The sequence below is a fragment of the Haematobia irritans genome, chromosome 4 (genome assembly GCF_050003625.1).
Source record: "Haematobia irritans isolate KBUSLIRL chromosome 4, ASM5000362v1, whole genome shotgun sequence".
NCBI lineage: Eukaryota > Metazoa > Arthropoda > Insecta > Diptera > Muscidae > Haematobia > Haematobia irritans.
The window spans coordinates 25,788,168-25,808,123 of record NC_134400.1 but is presented as its reverse complement, the minus strand read 5'-3'; the positions used below and the strand labels follow the sequence as shown (position 1 = coordinate 25,808,123).

General features: G+C 35.6%; 4 protein-coding genes and 2 long non-coding RNA genes across 7 annotated transcripts in view; 3 read left to right on the top strand and 3 right to left on the bottom strand.

Moving 5' to 3' along the window:
• Window positions 1-417: 417 nt before the first annotated feature.
• On the bottom strand, window positions 418-1,729 carry LOC142234014 (uncharacterized). Its single transcript, XR_012721540.1, has 3 exons — window positions 1,376-1,729; window positions 980-1,311; window positions 418-915 (listed from the first exon to the last, which is right to left on the bottom strand). It is a non-coding gene; the product is annotated as an uncharacterized LOC142234014 (long non-coding RNA).
• A 3,053-nt stretch (window positions 1,730-4,782) lies between these two features.
• LOC142236875 (uncharacterized) overlaps window positions 4,783-19,956 on the top strand; it is a 391,437-nt gene continuing 376,263 nt past the window's right edge. The window contains exon 1 of the long non-coding RNA XR_012722241.1: window positions 4,783-4,965. This is a non-coding gene — a long non-coding RNA (uncharacterized LOC142236875). The remainder of the gene's footprint in view (window positions 4,966-19,956) is intronic.
• Ufsp2 (UFM1 specific peptidase 2) lies at window positions 6,425-8,773 on the top strand. The gene is made up of 4 exons (XM_075303329.1): window positions 6,425-6,578; window positions 6,645-7,664; window positions 7,744-8,191; window positions 8,252-8,773. Exons 1-4 carry the CDS (start codon window positions 6,540-6,542, stop codon window positions 8,605-8,607), a joined length of 1,863 nt encoding a protein of 620 aa, XP_075159444.1. The 5' UTR covers window positions 6,425-6,539; the 3' UTR covers window positions 8,608-8,773.
• On the bottom strand, window positions 9,007-11,591 carry mrn (general transcription factor IIH subunit 4 marionette). 2 transcript variants are annotated; one of them, XM_075303330.1, is made up of 3 exons: window positions 11,130-11,591; window positions 10,353-10,768; window positions 9,007-10,291 (listed from the first exon to the last, which is right to left on the bottom strand). In XM_075303330.1, the coding sequence occupies exons 2-3, from the start codon at window positions 10,640-10,642 to the stop codon at window positions 9,094-9,096; spliced, it is 1,488 nt and encodes a 495-aa protein (XP_075159445.1). In that variant the 5' UTR covers window positions 10,643-10,768; window positions 11,130-11,591; the 3' UTR covers window positions 9,007-9,093. The 2 variants fall into 2 exon arrangements, with proteins under 2 accessions (XP_075159445.1, XP_075159446.1); XM_075303331.1 differs by having other exon boundaries at window positions 11,197-11,591.
• On the bottom strand, window positions 14,000-14,987 carry NHP2 (NHP2 ribonucleoprotein). Its single transcript, XM_075306241.1, has 2 exons — window positions 14,640-14,987; window positions 14,000-14,347 (listed from the first exon to the last, which is right to left on the bottom strand). The coding sequence occupies exons 1-2, from the start codon at window positions 14,888-14,890 to the stop codon at window positions 14,116-14,118; spliced, it is 483 nt and encodes a 160-aa protein (XP_075162356.1). The 5' UTR covers window positions 14,891-14,987; the 3' UTR covers window positions 14,000-14,115.
• LOC142234150 (10 kDa heat shock protein, mitochondrial) lies at window positions 18,657-19,696 on the top strand. The gene is made up of 3 exons (XM_075305233.1): window positions 18,657-18,816; window positions 19,041-19,199; window positions 19,264-19,696. The coding sequence occupies exons 1-3, from the start codon at window positions 18,814-18,816 to the stop codon at window positions 19,405-19,407; spliced, it is 306 nt and encodes a 101-aa protein (XP_075161348.1). The 5' UTR covers window positions 18,657-18,813; the 3' UTR covers window positions 19,408-19,696.

The window sequence follows — 19,956 nt, the reverse complement described above, 5'->3', positions numbered from 1 at the left end:
GTATCATTCAGTTACAATACGAATTATAGGTAACAAAATCATACAACTTCCCTGCCAAAATTTTTTGAATTTGACGGCGCTTCTGAGAATTCCCAATAAACACAAACGTTTGAAAAATACTAAAATTCAATAATTTTTCAAACATTTTTTCAAAGGATTAGGGTAATATTCAAGTTGAGAAATTGTTGAGAAAATCGCGTTCTCAACAAAAAACAGACATTACCCTCAACAGTAAAATTCAACACAATAGCAATAATTTCTCAATTGTAATCCTCAAATTGAAATTCATCGCTACTCAATAATTTCTCAAACAGTTTTCAATGTGAGAAAAATAAAAAACTAGCATTGTTGCGAATACTTTCAAACCACAATTTGTATGAAAGTCAATCCTAGTTCCAACTGAAAGTCAATACTAAATTTCTAGGGATTTTGTAAATTTTATTATTTTTTCGTTAACAAATATAATAATCTTAAAAATAACATTAATAATATATGAAAATAATAATATTATACCAATCAAAATGTAAATATCTTATTAAACGTATTAATAAATAAAACTATGAATACAACTTTAAATATCTTAAACATTTTTACATGTATAATTCCATTTCCTCCATAATGTTGGTGTCATTAATATGCTGGCAATTTGAAATATTTACTATCGAGGAACTTGCTGGCTTGTGTGTTAGAATAGATTCCAGCAAGAGGAAATCACAAAATATCAAACTGATGACGGGATGTAAATTGATGTAATGCACATTTTCATCCAGAAGTTCTTGATATAGGAATTGTTGCACTTTGTTTTGATTGGTTGCACTTTGTAAGTTTTCTGAAAACTTTTCTTTGTTGTTTCCTTCATCGGTTTTTCATCGGCCAACATCTTCCAAGAATATACCATTCAATGATTTTAGTTTTCTGCAAAACAATCGAGTTTTGTGATTTCCATTATGTTTTCATTTTACTTTTTATTTTGACTTACCAATTTGTATTTCTTCCAACTGACCACGTACTTCGTGATTTCCTCAAGAACGTTGGTGTTACAAAATTGTTGTTATTAAAATACTGGCAATTTTCAGGAACTTGATGACCAGATAATTGGAATAAATTTCCAGCAATTTCAATTCACAAAATAACAAATTAAACCGATGATGCACATTTTCATCCAGAAGTTCTTGATATAGGAATTGTTGCACTTTGTTTTAGTTGGTTGCACTTTGTAAGTTTTCTGAAAACTTTTCTTTGTTGTTTCCTTCATCGGTTTTTCATCGGCCAACATCTTCCAAGAATATACCATTCAATGATTTTAGTTTTCTGCAAAACAATCGAGTTTTGTGATTTCCATTATGTTTTCATTTCACTTTTTATTTTGACTTACCAATTTGTATTTCTTCCAACTGACCAGGTACTTCGTGATTTCCTCAAGAACGTTGGTATTACAAAATTGTTGTTATTAAAATACTGGCAATTTTCAGGAACTTGATGGCCAGATAATTGGAATAAATTTCCAGCAATTTCAATTCACAAAATAACAAATTAAACCGATGATGCGATATAAATTAAACTATCGTTGTGATGCGAATTATCATCCAGTAGTTGTTGATATGGAAAAGCATAAATACCAAGTTTTTTTGGTTGCACTTTGATTTATGGAAACTTTCTCTTCTCGATAAGCCACTACCATTTTTCATCGGCCAGCCTCTTAATGTGTCCAAGAATCAGCATCCAAATATTTTAGTTGTCTGCAAAGAGATTTGAGTTTAGTGACTTCCTTCAAGTTTTCATTTCGTGTTTTAGTTTTACTTACCAATTATTATAAGCAATTTCAATTGATTATTAAAAAATTTCCACATTTTTGTATTTCTTCCACGAACTTTGTTGTCCAAAGTAGTATTGAAAACCATGTGGTTTTTTCGTTGCATTTCAGGGTAGTGTTTTGTCAAAGTTTTCTCCAATTATCTTCAACACATTTTCAAAGTTTTCGTCAACATTTTGCCAAATTGGTTGTAATTCGCAAACAATTTGAAGATGAATTGAAGATGAGCTTTTTCAAGTCAAGTTGAATTTATGTTGAAAATGATATTTACCCTCAAACTGAAGAGGTGTTGCATTTGAAAAACGCTCATCCTGTGTTTATTGGGAAGTTAAGTACTTTCTATTACAGCAAGCAGCTCTCTTCTCGTTACGCAATAGTTCTTTTCGGGCTTGGACAAAGTTTCGCTGAAGTACCCAATAATCTTTTCTTTACCGTCAATCTGTTGATCCAAAATAAATTTTTCGCCTGGAATGGGATACGCCAGAACAGGACTCCTCCTATTCCTTGTTCCACTGGAACTTCGTACCTTTAGGGTTAATTTATGGAGGCTAGCGGCGGTGCTGGCGAAGTTTGGTACGAATCTTCTGTAGTATGTGCATAAACCAAGAAAGCTGCGCAATTCATGGAGATTTCTGGGACGTGGCCAACCTTTTACTGCATGAACTTTGTCTTCATCGTTGGATATGCCCTCTGCTCTCACATGATGACCCAAGTACTTAACTTACCGCTGGAAAAGGGAACACTTCTTTGCGTTAAGTCATAGACCAGCGGCTGACAGTTGCTCAAGAACATCCTTCAAGTTCTTAAGGTGCTCGTCAATTGTTTTGCCCATAACTATGATATCGTCGAGGTATATCAAGCTTCCAATGCAACCCCTTTAGCACCCGCTCCATCAATCGCTCGAAGGTAGCCGGAGCATTGCAGAGCCCGAATGGCATTACATTGAATTACCAAAGATCGCCATTAACGCCAAGAGCTGTTTTTTCTTTGTCTTTTTCGGCAAAGCCGAACAACATGAAAAACCATGTTGTTCCGGCTATTGTGTCCAACTTGTCATCAATGCGTGGATGTGGATACTTCTTGGTGACATCATTTAACTTTCTGTAGTCCACGCATTTCATGCCTCACCACAGATGTTCTTCTTTGATTTCTCTTCTCAAAAGCAAAGGCAGAGGCCTTTTTCCATAACAATTGCTTGGCCTTATTTTTCTAGGACGGTAATAGATAACGTGTCCAAGCTTCGACATAACCTTCCAGATGTTTCTTCGCTGTTCCATGCGCCTTTGATGAGTTGCTTTCCAAATTGACTATTGCCTCGACTGGTGTACATTTGCCAATGTCCGAAAATTGTCCAATATGCTCTTGATTGTCGGATGGGAGCCACCGTGGTGCAATGGTTAGCATGCCCGCCTTGCACACACAATGTCGTGGGTTCGATTCCTGCTTCGACCGAATACCAAAAAGTTTTTCAGCGGTGGATTATCCCACCTCAGTAATGCTGGTGACATTTCTGAGGGTTTCAAAGCTTCTCTAAGTGGTTTCACTGCAATGTGGAACGCCGTTCGGACTCGGCTATAAAAAGGAGGTCCCTTGTCACTGAGCTTTACATAGAATCGGGCAGCACTCAGTGATAAGAGAGAAGTTCACCAAGGTGGTATCACAATGGACTGAATAGTCTAAGTTAACCTGATACATCGGGCTGCCACCTAACCTAACCTTGATTGTCGGATAAGTTCAAAACAGGAACTGGTATTAGTCCTTCTTTATTCGTTGTTACCAGGACATTTGCTATCAGGATGTTGTTGTTTTTGTTTTCTACTGGTTCAACAACCCACAATTGGTCGCTTCTGTCGCTCATAGTTTTGTCTATCAAGTATCTTGTAATTTAACTGCAGATGGTTATGCTCATATTACTACAACAATAACAATAAATGAAGATAACGAAGGAAAGAGCGATTGAGAAAGACGTTTAGGAAAGTACTAGAAAATAAAGATGATTCTAACAAGTCATGAATTTTATCGTCACAATTTGAAATTTTAAATGATCGGAAACTAATTTAAATACACTTAAATCTAGAAATATCACATCCGTAACAATATCATACTTTTTGATAGCCTTCCCCCACCACAGACTATAAGTTTAGCCGGACGACAGTGGACGTTTCGAACATATCCCATATATTGGCCACATTATATGTTAAGTCCGAAGGCATAATCGATACTGCTGCATGTTTATGGGATCGATAACGCATTTACCGATTATTTACAGCCTGTTTCTTTATGTCGAACGATCTCTATCGATCGACTGAAATGTATACTAACAGCTGATTTTTGGTTATAAATTCAGCTGTTTGTTTCCATTTCAGTCGATCGATAGAGCTCGTTCGACATACAGAAACAGGTTGTTAGTCATCAACGAATTGTCGTATCGATTGGATATACTGTAAGATTCTATACAAACACAGACATTCCGTCTGGAAAAACTTATAGTCTGTAAGACGCATTATGCGCCTTGCAGACTATAACTTTATCCGGACGACAGTGGTCGTGTCGAACATATCCAATATATTGGCTACATTATAAGTTAAGTCCGAAGGCATAATCGACACTGCTGCATGTTTATGGGATCGATAACATATTTACCGATAATTTAGTCATCAAAGAATTGTCGTATCTGTTTGACACAGTGTAAGTTTCTTTACAAACACAGATATTCCGTCCGAAAAAACTTATAGTCTGTAAGACGCGTTACGAGTCTGTGGTAGCGATGAGGATGAAATGGAACTTTGAAATGCTGGCAGGGAATTACGATATTGCCTATTGTGACGAGTTATTCGGCCAATATGTAGCCCCAAAACATCGATTTTATTCGGCATTTACCTTGTTTCAGCATAAACAGAGCTTGAAGCGCATTACAGACTATCAGTTATTCTGGACGACAGTGCTCGTGTCAAACATATCCCATATATTGTGCATATTATAAGTTAAGTCCGAAGCCATAATCGATACTGCTGCATGTTTATGGGATCGATAACACATTTACCGATTATTTAGTCATCGCCGACAAGTCGTATCGATCCGACACACTGTAAGATTCTTAACAAACACCGACATTCCGTCCGGAATAACTGATAGTCTGTAAAGCGCATAAGGTAGAATTGCATACCATGCGTTCAATGCGTACAATGCGTCCGATGATTGAAGAGTTGAAATTTCTCTTTGAAATCAAAAGCTCCAATAGTCTACCGCAAACAGAAAATATCAACCCTTCCATCAACGCACAGATTGACGCATGGTGTGTAATTCAACATTTAAATTGGTAGAAAATTACGCGAGCGCAATCCAGGTAAAAATCCCTGGATTGGGTATCTTCACGCATGTAAATCCCCGCCAACATTTCAAAGTTCCATTTCATCCCCATCGCTACCACAAACACGTAATACGCCGTTTATCCGGACGACAGTGCTCGTGTCGAACATATCCCGTATATTGGCCATATTATAAGTTAAGTCCGAAGGCATAATCGATACTGCTGCATGTTTATGAGCTCGATAACACACCAATTATTTAGTCATCGCCGACAATTTGTATCGATTGGCCACACTGTAAGATTCTTTACAAATACGGACATTCCGTCCGGAAAAACTTATAGTCTGGAAGATACATAAGTGACACTAAAACAATCTCCACCAGTGATGGGGAAGCGTATCAAAAAGTATTAAATGTACATGAATGTATTTTACCATCATTATTGCTACAAGAGCCATTTTATATTTTGTGAAACACCAAGCGGAACTAGCTTATTTCCCACCACGTCGAAAACAGTCGTATTCAAAACTCGTCGCTATTGAGAAGTTGTACCACGCCAAGTTACTACAAAAAATTATCATTATTGCTACAAGAGCCATTTTATATTTTGTGAAACACCAAGCGGAACTAGCTTATTTCCCACCACGTCGAAAACAGTCGTATTCAAAACTCGTCGCTATTGAGAAGTTGTACCACGCCAAGTTACTACAAAAAATTATCGCATGAGTGCAATTATAAATGCCTTATTAGATAAATTTGGAACGACACCAATAAGATCCACTCCAAACAATTAGAAAAAGTGCATTTGAAGATAGTTGTAAAAGAATCATTATAGTCAAGTAAAATACGATTGTTTAGATGTTTATTAATTTGAATAAAAATTTATAAATTATATAACATTTCTACGAATAAAAACACATTGAAAATAACGCCTTAAAAACTAATTGTTGTTGCAATTCTGCTATATTCGGCCGATGCACCAGCGTTTATCAGTGTTTATTCTTGATTGAGGGAGCATGTCTGGAAAAATATTTGAAAAACTATCACTATTCCAAAGTCGCAAATTGTTCACCAATATACCTTTCTCAATTTCAAGCGTAATAACTCTGTTTTCAGTACTTCATTTTCGTTTTTATTTTATAGAAAAGCAACTGATAACGATATGTAACTGCCCCAAGCATTTACCACAAATTTTGCTCATATTTTTGAGTAAACGGTTTGTTATAATTTTTAAAATTACTGGGTACGCGAACGGAGCTAATGCTTATGCATGGATTAGTATGTATGGTGTTACCACGTTACGATTACATTTACGACGCAATAACATTCAATTATAGCCAGCGAAGCAGCGAATGACAACATTCAATATATGATTAATTTATTGCCAACGTATTGATTTCTTTAATTTTTGACCGTAATGTTGCCGAAATTAAAAATATCAGCGCTACTTTTGAAGGTATATTTAATTTGAGACAGTTCAAAGGTTTCCGTTTCACAATAATTTTTAAATTGTTTGATGCAGCGGTTGGAGGAGGTGAAACAACAATGTAGTGGATGTTTGTTTGGTGTATTCTATGGAGACGGTGTGTTTTTATTGCTTGGATTTAATGTCGAGTCTACATTAGGGCAGCTTAATTATGAACAGATTCAACATAAGTTTCCTGCAGAAGTCGATTTGTGTGGCTTGGTAAAATTTGGCGATTGCTCTGATGCCGAGGCTCATTTAAATGAAATCTTTAAGGATGTGGACATAACAGATAATCCTATTTTATTACATTGTGAATTGGGCACTCTAGTGGGTTTGAAAGCATCCTTTCTTATGCATGGCAAATTGGAACATGTCCCTTTCGAAGTGATGGAAGAGGAACAATTGTATAGAGATTTCTGCTTTACTCGCCTAACGTGTTCCTGGACTATCTATACGGAAGGCAATGCCTTATCAGTGCGTAAGGAAATGCATGCCTTAAGGAAAACAATTTCAGGTGGTAGTATAGCATTTAACGTACACCCTACAAAGGTATTCATCACAAATGGCGGAGCTCAGGGGTCGGCTTATTCGGGACATAAAGTCGGAATTAACAATGATTGTCCTATGAAAGATTTAGTGAGCGCAGTTCAGACTGCTGTGCATTTCGATCAGGAAAATAAGGTGAATAATGGGGAAAAGAAAAGTAAGAAAACTTCACCGGCTGATATCAAATTAAGCAACGTATACGGTGCTTTGGGATGTGATTTTGATGTAGTAAATATTGAAGTGCTAAAGTCTAAAACAAGAGAATTTTCCGAAACTGACAATAACATGAATACACTGCCAGCTGTAAGCATGTGCCTAAAACCGTCGGAAAAAAGGTTTGCAGTGCCCATAGAAATCGAGCCTATGGCCATTCTAAATCAGGAAACTAAAGTGTCCAGATTGTATGACATTTTAATTGAAAGCATATGCCGATCATTACGTTTATGTGAGCAGAGTATAAGCGAGAACCTGGAAGAGAATGCAGCAAATAAACCGAGGGTTCCAAAGATGTATAACTTCTATCCACGAGTAAGAAATGCAAATATCATATATGGGGTCTAATTTATTTATTTTTTTTTTTTTTTGTAATTGTATTCCCTATTCAAAGGAATTTGGACACTTCATATCTTGCTGCTATTTGGATAATGTCTCTGATGATGATGCCAACATGCAAAATAAGCGAAAACTCCTACATCGCCATTCAGGACTGCCAGTAATACGACCATATTTTCGTCGATCTAATGCTTGCATATTCCGTAATGAGATTTCTTCGGATGGCCCTTTGCTTAACACCCATTTGGGCCTGAAGGCTAGTGGTGTAGCCGATGGTAAACAATATTTGGTGCAAGGCAACTACCATTATTACCACTATTTGCAGCAGCAAATGCAAGACAAAGGCTGGGGATGTGCTTATAGATCTTTGCAAACTATCTGCTCTTGGTTTTTATTACAGGGCTATACTGATCGTCCTGTACCTACACATATGGAAATACAACAATATTTGGTTAAAATCGGTGACAAGCCACAAAATTTTAAAGGTTCATCACAATGGATAGGTGGGTAATATTTTACGCATCACCAAGACAATAAAAAGTTTGTCAATTTTTTGTCCACAGGTTCCACTGAAGTTGGCATGTGCCTGCAAGGATTTCTTAATGTAGATTCTAAAATTCAACATGTCACATCTGGTGGAGAACTGTCCACGATAGCATCTGACTTAGCTATGCATTTTCAGACTCAGGGTACCCCTATTATGATTGGTGGAGGTGTCTTGGCCCACACTATAATTGGCATTGATTACAATGTCCAAACAGGCCAAATAAAATTCCTCATACTGGATCCTCATTATACAGGAGAAGATGATTTACAAATTATACAGTCCAAAGGATGGTGCGGTTGGAAGGGTATGGATTTCTGGGACAAAAAAAGCTATTATAATCTTTGTATGCCACAAAGGCCAATTATGTTTTAAGCAATCATCATCGCATGCACATTGACATTTTGTATTGGTTAGATTAGTACATATTATGAAACGTCTATGCAACATTAATTACCTATGTTATTTATTCGACGGATTGTTTTTTTATATAAAATTTGTTGGAAATTTGGTTCTTCTTTATTAAAATATTTAAAACAGAGTTTTGATTGAAAGTGTGTAATTGTACGGAAGAAGGGAAACAAGGGGCATGGAAAACTAGTTTCAAATTCGAAGATTTCATACAACTATCCCTGGCTGGGTGGGGGAAGTGGTCGAAAGAAAGTGAATTGCACAGATAATTTAGGGGTTTTTACCACGAATAAATAAAAGCACATAATTTATATCACCTACCTTAAGAGTCAATTTTCTCTTAGTTTCAATGCCTTTTTAAAATTTGATTTCCTTTTCAGCCATCTGTTTTATTGTGGTTTCTACTTTGGATAAAAACTTAATTGATTTGAATATTCCGCTTATATTTATTTAACTGCCACTCTTTGAGTAACGCTTCCAATATTTTTTGACATCGTCATGACCATTTTTCGTTACAACCATCGTGCGAGTTCGTTCATTTTGCCACACAAGAACATTAATGGATTGAGCATAGTCTCTGAGGGTTACAAAATCAGCTTGCGATAAAAATTGATTGTACACGACACCTTCGGTGTAAGTGAAACGATTGCGTTCCAGTTCCCACAACTTAATTTGATCAACAACAGTTGGCGGTAATGGAGATTTCGATTTGATGGCTGACTCTGTTAATTTCATATTTGGATGTGCATATTGCTCCAAATAGCTGATTATTTGATCTGCAGTGATACCACCTCTTAAAGCCTGACGTACAGAATCTCTAGTAAGTACGCCCACCACTAGGTTTGGGAAACGGTAGAGTAATTCGGTAAATAGGCCAAGTACAGCCACCTGGAGGGGGGAATCGGTATATGCATAGACTCGATAATTTGTTTCTACCACTATGTAACCACTTTCTTGAGACTTTTCATCCTCCAATACTACTGCGGGAACGGTGGCCGCTTTATTTGTTACATTCAGGGCCAATCGAGTGGGATAGAATCTGCCCTCTTTACGTTTTCTCTGGAACACTAATCCAAATTCTCTTAAATGTTGTAGAAATGCCAACATTTTGGAATTCATCCCCTCAGAACTGTAATCCCTTCCCAACGTAGAAAAGCTTAGTTGAAATAACATGCTCAAACATTCAGGCAATGAGAGGCCCCTTTCCTCACATGTATCCAAATACATTAGCATAAAATGCCACACTTGAGACTGTGTATCTAGCAATAAAAACTGGAAACCTTGTCTCGTTATTGTAATACCTGTTTCGTCACGCTTCATTAAATTGGCGTGCAATAGTATTCTAACTGCATCGGGGCTTATGACTTCACTTCCTTGACCTTTGTTAGCTCCACCTGTCCCCACCATATAATGTAAAACACATCGCCACCTAGACATAGCGTATTGGTCAAGGAAGGCTATATCACGAGGTTTAGAGTCTTTCTCCAAAGTATGGGACATTGACCAGGTTTTACCACCTCCTAATAGGGCAATTTTTAAATTCTTTTTGAATGTTGGACACAATTCCCAAGCTGATAAACCACCAGGAATGGCAGTGGTACGCCAAACATTCAACTCGGTCAAAATGTTTGTGGAAACCGCTTGTTCTCTGAAAAAGGAAATGGTTAGACATATACGGCTTTAAATGGCAATTGCGGTATTATTCCTACTTAGCATAATATTGGGAACCCCACGAGGCTACTACTGCTTGCGGTACCGGCTGCTCCACAAACAATATTCGTATTACAAATTGTCTAGCTATTTCAGGCATCTCTCTATACACTGCCAAACATATCGTTGGATAATTGTAGAGTTTCTCCAAAGTTTCTGGGCTCCTAGTTCTAAGATACTCCTGGAAATCTTTGCACTGTAAATTTGCTGGCTTGGATACGAGCAAAGAACTTTGTGAGGAGGATGACGACGTGCCATGTCGTGAGGAAGATGATTTAAAATCCGTCATATTTGAGAAGGATCGAACACTTTTTATAAGGACTTTATCTTTTCGTTGTTAACTGAACGTAAGTGATGATCCAAATGAAAACAGCTCGGTGATTATAAACAGTCGGCGATTGTTATATTGTCCTGTCTATGGTAGCCAAAGACAATTAAAGAAGAAGACATGAATTGGGCATGTTGTTATTCTTTTTTCTCAAGAACCAGAGATTAGCCCCATACATGTTCGATGAGAAGTTGCAACTTTTTTTCGGTTTCTCTTTTCATTTTGCATTCGTAACAAAACCTAATTCTCTTATTTTAACAATTTTTTTAACTTTTAAAAGAACGAAAACACATCATGAAACATTTAATCAATAATTTAGTGCAAACGACACAGAAATTGGCAGGAACTTTTGAGAAAATAGCAAAATAAAAATTGTCTGTATCAAACCAGTAAGTTCGAAGGGCTTTTCCTACAAGTATGGGGCTAATCTCTGGTTCTTAGCACTAACACTATCAAAGCCCAATTCATGTCTTCTTCTTTAATTGTCTTTGATGGTAGCGATGTGGAAACTCAACTTGAACATAAAATAAATAAATGGTTGTTTTTGTTGTTGGTTTATGTTTATCCTAATTCAAAAGCGTTCCATCGTCCCCCTCACCACATCACGAATAACCCTGGCTTGACAAAGATCATCACACCCTAGGGCCTATGATTGTCACAGATAAGACGTGTTGTGGGTGTAAGTTGTGCGGTTAGAGCGCTTTAATTTTGTACCGCGTTCAACGAAAACAAATAAACGCCGGTCTGCTAATGATGTCTACACACGACAAAAATAACCATGATTAAAGTAGCGGGTAGTGAAAACGAAATAGCCGATGGAATTTTTGTGTACAAATATTTATTATATTTTATTTTTGACAAAACCGCATTCAAATGATAGATGTTTTAGTGAAACACGTCTTCAGACAGACTAAAATAAATACTGGAAATGTGTCCACGCTTTATTCGTTAGCTGAACAGCTGTTGTTGGGCTATCAGACTACAGTCAATGACCTACTTTCCTACGGTCGCGGTTCATATTTATGTATGTATATGTTAAATTGTTTTATGTAGTTCACTTGATTATTTTTTAAAATAAGTTTTAGTGATAGTGTTTTTAATAATTTAAGGCCGGTATGCACCTCTAGCGAAATTTTCGGTAGAAAAAATTTATTTAAGCCTACAACAAAAAAACAGGGCTGTGTACACAAATTTTAAACCAGCTAATCGCTTTTAAAAATTGTTAATATATGTTCCAAATATTCCTCAAATAAATTGTTTATTATTTACAGACCTTTTAAAACTTTTACGCACACAATGATTGTAATAAATTAAATGTTTGCTGCCAAAATATGCTTTTGACAACCCTGTTGTTTTCATTAGAGGTGCGTACCAGTTTACGAAATTGAACGCTACCGAAAATTTCGTTAGCATAAATAGCAATGCATTTCTTATGGGAATGAAATTTTTCGCTAGAGGTGCATACCGACCTTTAGGACAAAACTTTAATATGTTTGGTTATCATGACTTGGCTAAAACTACGTACATCATGTAGAAAAATCTTATAAAGTAAAAGAAACACAAGATTACAAAATAATCTTTGGTCGCGGGCGAACATAACGAATATTTCGATAGCTCCTATATGTAGGCTTGCCAGATTTCAAATTGGCACAACCAGTACAATTGCCAAAAACCAGAACGTGTACTGATTAAACCAGTACGTCTGCAAGCCAACCTACATGTATATGTTGCGCTTCAAGTCTTTTCGAACGGAACGAACAATTTTCAGTTAAAAGTTAACCGAAGGGAAAATATTTAAATTTTTCTTTCTGTTAACTGGCAGTTAAAGCCTAGCGAAGCTAATCCTAGATATCAATTCCGAGCATGGAATATCACCCCTAACTAAACTATACACCATCATAGAGCTCAACATCATCGTCCGTCGGCTCCTAAGAGTAGGTTGATTCATTTACCTCAATCTAGAAGTGTAAGGAGGATGAACAATATCACTGTTCCAATGAAGATGCCTCAAAGCGAACAACAAGAACTGCTTCTGAACCGATTCTATCCTATCAATGTAAACATCATACTGAGGATCCCATACGATAGACCCATACTCCAGAATGGGTCTAACAAGGGCAGTAAAAAGCCTCGTGGTAACATAAATCTACGACCTATATATAGCTAAAAGTAGGTTTCGTGATAAAAAAATAAAAATTTTGTCACAATTAAAAGTAAGTAATCTCTTCAAGGATTAGATATGAGGGTATTAATTGTTGATGAGGTTGAATTATCCAATTTCTCCACCGGTGAATAACCTGGACGGCAAACACATTTCGTCTACATATTTCTTTAAGTCTGGCGGTACCGGCATTTGGCGATTTAATAGGTTCTAAAACCATTGTTGATATATGATTTTTAGAGCGCCAGGACAACCACACATGCCATTATAGAAAATTGCTTGAATGGAGTGTTTTGCTATGAAATTGAAAACCACCACTTGTCAATATCCCAGGAAACTTGAGAACCTATGCGATAGCATTTATTTTGATCGGGAAATTATTTTTTATTGTATATCCCATAGAAATCATTCAGCACATAAAACAAAACTGTTAAAAGACAAAGCAGAAAGATCTACGGAAAATGAAAGCTGACTTATCCCATAGTCAAAGTTATCTCTGAGAATTTCTGAAAGACCACAACTTTTCCCAAAGTTAGGTTAGGTGGCAACCTGATGCATTAGGCTCACTTAGACTATTCAGTCCATTGTGGTACAACAATGGTAAACTTCTCTCTTATCACTGAGTGCTGCCCGATTCCATGTTAAGCTCAATGACTAGAGACCTCCTTTTTATAGCCGAGTCCGAACTGCGTTCCATATTGCAATGAAACCACTTAGAGAAGCTTTGAAACACTTAGAAATGCCACCAGCATTACTAAGGTGGAATAATCCACCGCTGAAAAACTTTTTTGGTGTTCGGAATCGATCGAAATAATTGTGAAGCGAGAGACTTTTGTTGTAGAGATAATTGTTTATTATTTGTTCATCTCGCGGCAAACGAAAGTTCCAGTTTTTATAAAGAATTCTAATATACAGAGGTAATATTACACATTAGAACCATTAAATTCAAATTCGTTGATAAGTACTATGGTTGAAATAATTTCGTGTCTCACCTATTAAGAAAATTGTAAAGTCTAATTAAGTCGGAAAACTTCTGTTTTTATCCCCTATTTTATTATTAGACGCATTTTTGGAAATAAAATTACCTCAAACTTCAGTTTTTTTTTTAATTCCCCGAAACAATTGTTTTACCGATTACGAAATAAATCTCAAACAAATTTCCTTCTTAAAGTGTGGTGTTTTTTTTTTATATTTCTATAACTTTAATAAAAAAATTAAAATATCACTTATCAAACTATAGATACTATTTAATGAAAATGCTTAAAACAATCGCCTACAAGGGAACATACAAGGTGGAGATTTCTTGCTTAAGTTCATCATATAGGTCTTTGTAATCATCATTTTCTCGTACCAATAAAGCAACTGTTCCACGTCGCACGCCCATTGCTGCACCCAAATCTGCACGGCTTGGTGTATAAACATAAGGTATACCCTTTTCTTCGCATACAGCAGGGAGATGGCACATTATATCAACTGGAGTTACATCTCCGGCGAAAATAACCAATCTATAAATAGAAAATTATAATAAATGAAACTAATATAAAATATGCTCTTAGCGCTCTGAGTTATTTAACCACTCTAATTAGATGATTAGGTCGGGTTATATTACCAGACATTACAAATTTTTCTCAGTGGTGGTTAAACAATTAGTGTTACAACATTAGTATTTCAGAACGAACTTTAAGGTCATCTATATTTGAGATTAAAATATAGAACATAAGTTTAACGCACTGACATCAGTGGAACTACCCATGGCTAACATCCATATCCCCTTGCAACATTTTGCAAATAACATACCCTGTTTCTCCTTTGCGCAAGCGAGTTTGAACGTCTTTAAGTCCATTCCGAAGATAAGTTTTGTGTTTCATTGCTTTTTTAATAAGTTTATAGCATTTCTTGGCTATCTTTTTGCTGGCCATCGGCTGTGATATGGCATTAACGTACTTCAGCTTATCGTCGTAGGTGTCTTCCTCTTTTACACTAACATTTGTTGCATTTAAAACTTCGCTGGTTGTATCATCCAAAGGTTCAGTCTTGATTTTGCCCATTTTTATTAAGTTTTTTAAGTGAAACAAATTATTTGAAAATTTCACGAAAACTCACAGTTACCACGTGCGATTAGTGATGACAATGATACTGATTATACCGATAACGTTAAATCGATACTAAACGATATTTTGTTGACGCTAAAAATTGTTGATTATACATTCGTAGCAATAGAATTATTGACGTCGTAATGCGCCGTGCAGACTATAGACAGTGCTCGTGTCGAACATATACCATATATTGACCACATTATAAGTTAAATCTGAAGACATAATCGATACTTCTGCATGTTAATGGGATCGATATCACATTTACCGATTATTTAGTCATGTTTTGAATTTGACGGCACTACTGAGAATCCCCACCACGTCGAAAACAATCGTATACGACATCAAAAACTCGTCGGAAAAGCGCCGTCACTATTGAGAAGTTGTACCACGCCAAGTTACTACAAAAAAGTTTCTCATCAGTGCAATTATTAGGTGCCTTTTTAGATCAATTTAGAACGACGCCAATAAGAACCACTGCAAACTATCAGAAAAAGTGCATTTTAAGGTAGTTGTAAAAGAATCATTGTGGTCAAGTAAAACACGATTGTGTAGATGTTTATTAATTTGATGAAACATTTATCAATTCTTACAAAAATAACATGTTTCCGTTTATCACAACACATTTAAAATAACTTTTTTCATTAATAAAAGAATGATGTTGATTTAGACGTAGCAAGTTACATGTTGCAACGTCTATCAGCCGTTTGTTTATTCTCGAAGGAGGCAGCGTGTCTGGAAAAATATCTGAAAAAACAATCACTTTATTCCATTTGGAAAGTCGAAAATTGTTCATCATATACCTTTCACAATTTAAGAGTAATAACACTTCATTTTCGTTTTTATTTAAATAAATTATAATAAGCTAGTTGCGCTTGGCGTTTCACAAAATATAAAATGGCACTTCTAACAGCAGTGATGGCAAAATACTTTCATGTACATTTTGTGCTTTTTGATATGCTTCCCCCAACACAGTTGACGATTGTTGTAGTGACATTTACGAGTCTGTGGGAGAGACGAGGATGAAATGTAACTTTGAAATGCTAGCAGGGTAACTTCTTGCTCTAGGAAGCAGTGTAGTACTCGATGCAACACTCACTTTTATGAGCTATCAAGAACATCGTTGCACTGGTCATCTTCCATCAGTGCAATTCGCGACGGTGTAGCCAAATTGCATTTTGATGAATTGGCGTTTAAACGAAATAATTATGGAAATAATTTCTGAATAATTCTACGTTCTCACTACGCACGAAAAGATATTTCGATCATTTGTTTCCAGATGAAATAGTCATAGTTGCAACATTCTTTAGTTTCCACTGAATGTTATTATTTGAACCAAAAATTAACCTTTAAGCTGTAGGGTTTTTTATTTGATTAGAACAAACATTTGAGTTCCAATCTCCAATATCCCACCTGAATACAACGTTCGTTATCGTTTTCGATATAGAATTTATATCTCGAAGAAAACTATCTAGAATGGCTCGAAAAATGTTCATCTATCGCTCTTTTACTGCCAGCAAACTCTGCTGATGATTCCCTATTGAAAATCTACTGAAATCTCTGAGGATTTCGGCCAAAATTCCCTTTTAAGGTAAGTACTATGTTCGCTTTTCGCGTTGAAATTTTCGTGGTTACTTTATTAAAACAGTTCAATATAAAGCAGACAAATTAACTCAATTGATGCGTAGTTTCTTGTTCCTCTAGATTTCGGCAAGACTTTACAGGAATAAGTTTGTTTTCATTTATAATTTTGGTTATCTAAGGAAAACCCTGCCAGCATTTCAAAGTTCCATTTCATCCTCATCGTTACCACAGACTCGTAAATGTCACTTCAACCATCATGAAAAGGTACATCAAAAAGTACATGAAAGTATTTTGCCATCCCTACTACGATTTTATTTCTTGTGAAACGCCAAGCGCAACCAGCTTGTTATATTTTAATTAAATAAAAACGAAAATAAAGTTCTGAAAACATAGATTATACGCTTAAAATTGCGAAAGGTATATTGGTGAACAATTTTTGATTTTCCAAATGGAATAAAGTGATTGTTTTTCAGATATTTTACAGACATGCTGCTTCCATCAAATAAAAACACTAGTTGATAGATGCTGCAACATGTAACTCGCTACTTGTAACTCAACATCATCATTAATGCCAAAAATTATTTAAAATGTAATGTGATAGTGGTATAAATGTTATATTTTTAAGAATTTGTAAATGTTTACACAAATTAATAAATATCTAAACAAACGTGTTTTACTCGACCACAATGATTCTTTTACAACTATCTTAAAATGCACTTTTTCTGATTGTTTGGAGGGTCCCTTATTGGCGTCGTTCTAAATTGATCTATAAAGGCACCTAATAATTGCACTCATGCGAAACCTTTTTGTAGTAACTTTTGCGTGGTACAACTTCTCAATAGTGACGGCGCTTTTCCGACGAGTTTTTGATATCGTATACGATTGTTTTCGACGTGGTGGAGATTCTCAGAAGTGTCGTCAAATTCCAAAAATGTTGGCAGGGAAGTAATCGCGAAAATAAAGTGGTTTTCAACGCGAAAACCGAACATAGTACCTACCCTTACTAAGAGTTAGTGCCTAGTGTGGACGTAATATTGACACTGGTAGATCAGCATCATGAGGAAAACGAAAATAACCGGTGTGGATTTTGTAGCGATTAGAACATTCTAAGCGATCTGTGGCATTTACTTATTTTAATTAAATTGAGAATTTATAAATGTACAAATTTAAAATAAATCTTATATTATTTTATTTTTGAAAGTTGTTTGCTACGTTTACTTGTTTTAAAACAGATGCATAGTAAATACCCTGCCAGCATTTCAAAGTTCCATTTCATCCTCATCGCTACCACAGACTCGTAATTGACACTATAACAATCGCCAACTGTGATGGGAAAGCGTATCAAAAAGTATGAAATGTACATGAAAGTATTTTGCCATCTCTATTATTACAAGAGCCATTTTATGTTTTGTGAAACACCAAGCACAACTAGCTTCTTATAATTTATTTAAATAAAAACGATAATGAAGTGCTGAAAACATAGTTATTTTGCTTAAAATTGTGAAAGGTATATTGATGAACAATTTTTTACTTTCCAAATGGAATAAAGTGCTAGTTTTTCAGATATTTTCCCAGACACGCGGTCTCCATCGAGAATAAAAACACTGACTGATAGACGCTGCAACATGTAACTTGCTACTTGTACCTCAACATCATTCATTTATTAGTGAAAAAAATTATGTTAAATGTGATGTGATAGTGGTATAAATATATATTTATAACAATTTATAAATGTTTAATCAAATTATTAAACATCTAAATAATCGTGTTTTACTTGAACACAATGATTCTTTTACAACTATCTTAAAATTCACTTTTTCTGATTGTTTCTCTTATTGGCGTCGTTCTAAATTTATCTAAAAAGGCACCTAATAATTGCACTCATTGACGAGGTACACTTCTCAATGGCGATGGCGCTTTTCCGATGAGATTTAAGAAATTATTTCCCAAATCGAAATTTAACCTTTCCTTTGAGAAATGCTTGAAAGCGTGTCAAATATAAACTTTTCTCCAACGCATGTGTTAATTGTGATTGAATGCCACAAAAGCGTGCTGATAAAAGGAAATGTTGCAATCGGCAACACTGCATATCGATAACAACTTTAAATCGGTTATTGACAAAAATCAGCCGATTGGCCTTCCACTAATTTTCATTAGTAGAAACTCGCTCGGAAGGATCGCATCGCAGCACGTGCGGAAAATTGTTCGGGAAACTTCCTTGGCTTTACTTATTAATCGCTGATTAATAAAACTTCATTAATTGAAAAAAAAAGAATCATTTAAAATCATACAAAATGGTAAGAATAACATGTATAATATTTTGCTTTGAAATAAGGAAGAAGAACTCCAATGTTCTAGAAGTTTCTTGTTTGATAAAAGATGACATCGGGGACCCGGTGTACGTGTGTTGTGTAATATGGAAACAAATAGAACGTTGAAGTACAGTGATTTTATAAATGTGTTATTATGCAAATTTTATCAATGAAATTAATGGTGGTTTTATGTTTTTATACATTTTTAGTCTGCTATCAAAAGAATCATTCCTATGTTGGACCGCATCTTGGTTAAACGTGCCGAAACTTTGACCACAACTAAAGGCGGCATTGTTCTGCCTGAAAAAGCACAAGGAAAAATGATGGAAGGCACAGTTATTGCTGTTGGACCTGGTGCCAGAAATGCTGTAAGCGATACAAATATTTGCTAGTTAATGAATGATAAAGTATTTCCTGTTTCTTTTTCTTTAGCAAACTGGTGCCCATATTCCCCCCGCCGTTAAGGAAGGTGATCGTATTTTATTGCCGGAATTCGGTGGCACCAAAGTCGAAATGGAAGACAAAAAGGAATATTTACTTTTCCGCGAAGCTGATATATTGGCCAAGTTAGAATAGAATTGGCACTTCCCAGAATAAGCATTTTGTAAATGTAATTTTATGTAATCTTTCTCCTTATTTTGGACTTCATCCTTCTATATTTTTAAGAGAAGGATATGGTCATCATAGTTTGTAAATTCTATTTTCTTATATACTTGAGTTTTGGCAGATATCACATCATACCATGTCCTGGGAAATTGTTATCCTTTAAAGTCCAGGGTGGTTAATGTGAACTGTTTATATATAATAATCATTTTTTTATGTCTGGAAAATAAAACGGTTTTACGCTTTATTTTTTGAAAAAGAACCCCGAGTTTTTTTATTTTAACTGCCGTTTTCATGTAGCTCCGTTAGGCTTTAATTTCCAGTTAACACGAAGTAAATTGCAAATATCTTCTCTCCGGTTAACTCTGTCTGAAAAATTTTCAGCAGTTAAGTTTCTAACTGGCATATGGAATATATAGGCAAGATGACAGATATTCCATAGTACGGTTTAATAGTTCGTTAGCTAACATAACACTAACGGAGCTTCATGAAAATGAGGCTAAGTCAATTAAGAAATACTAA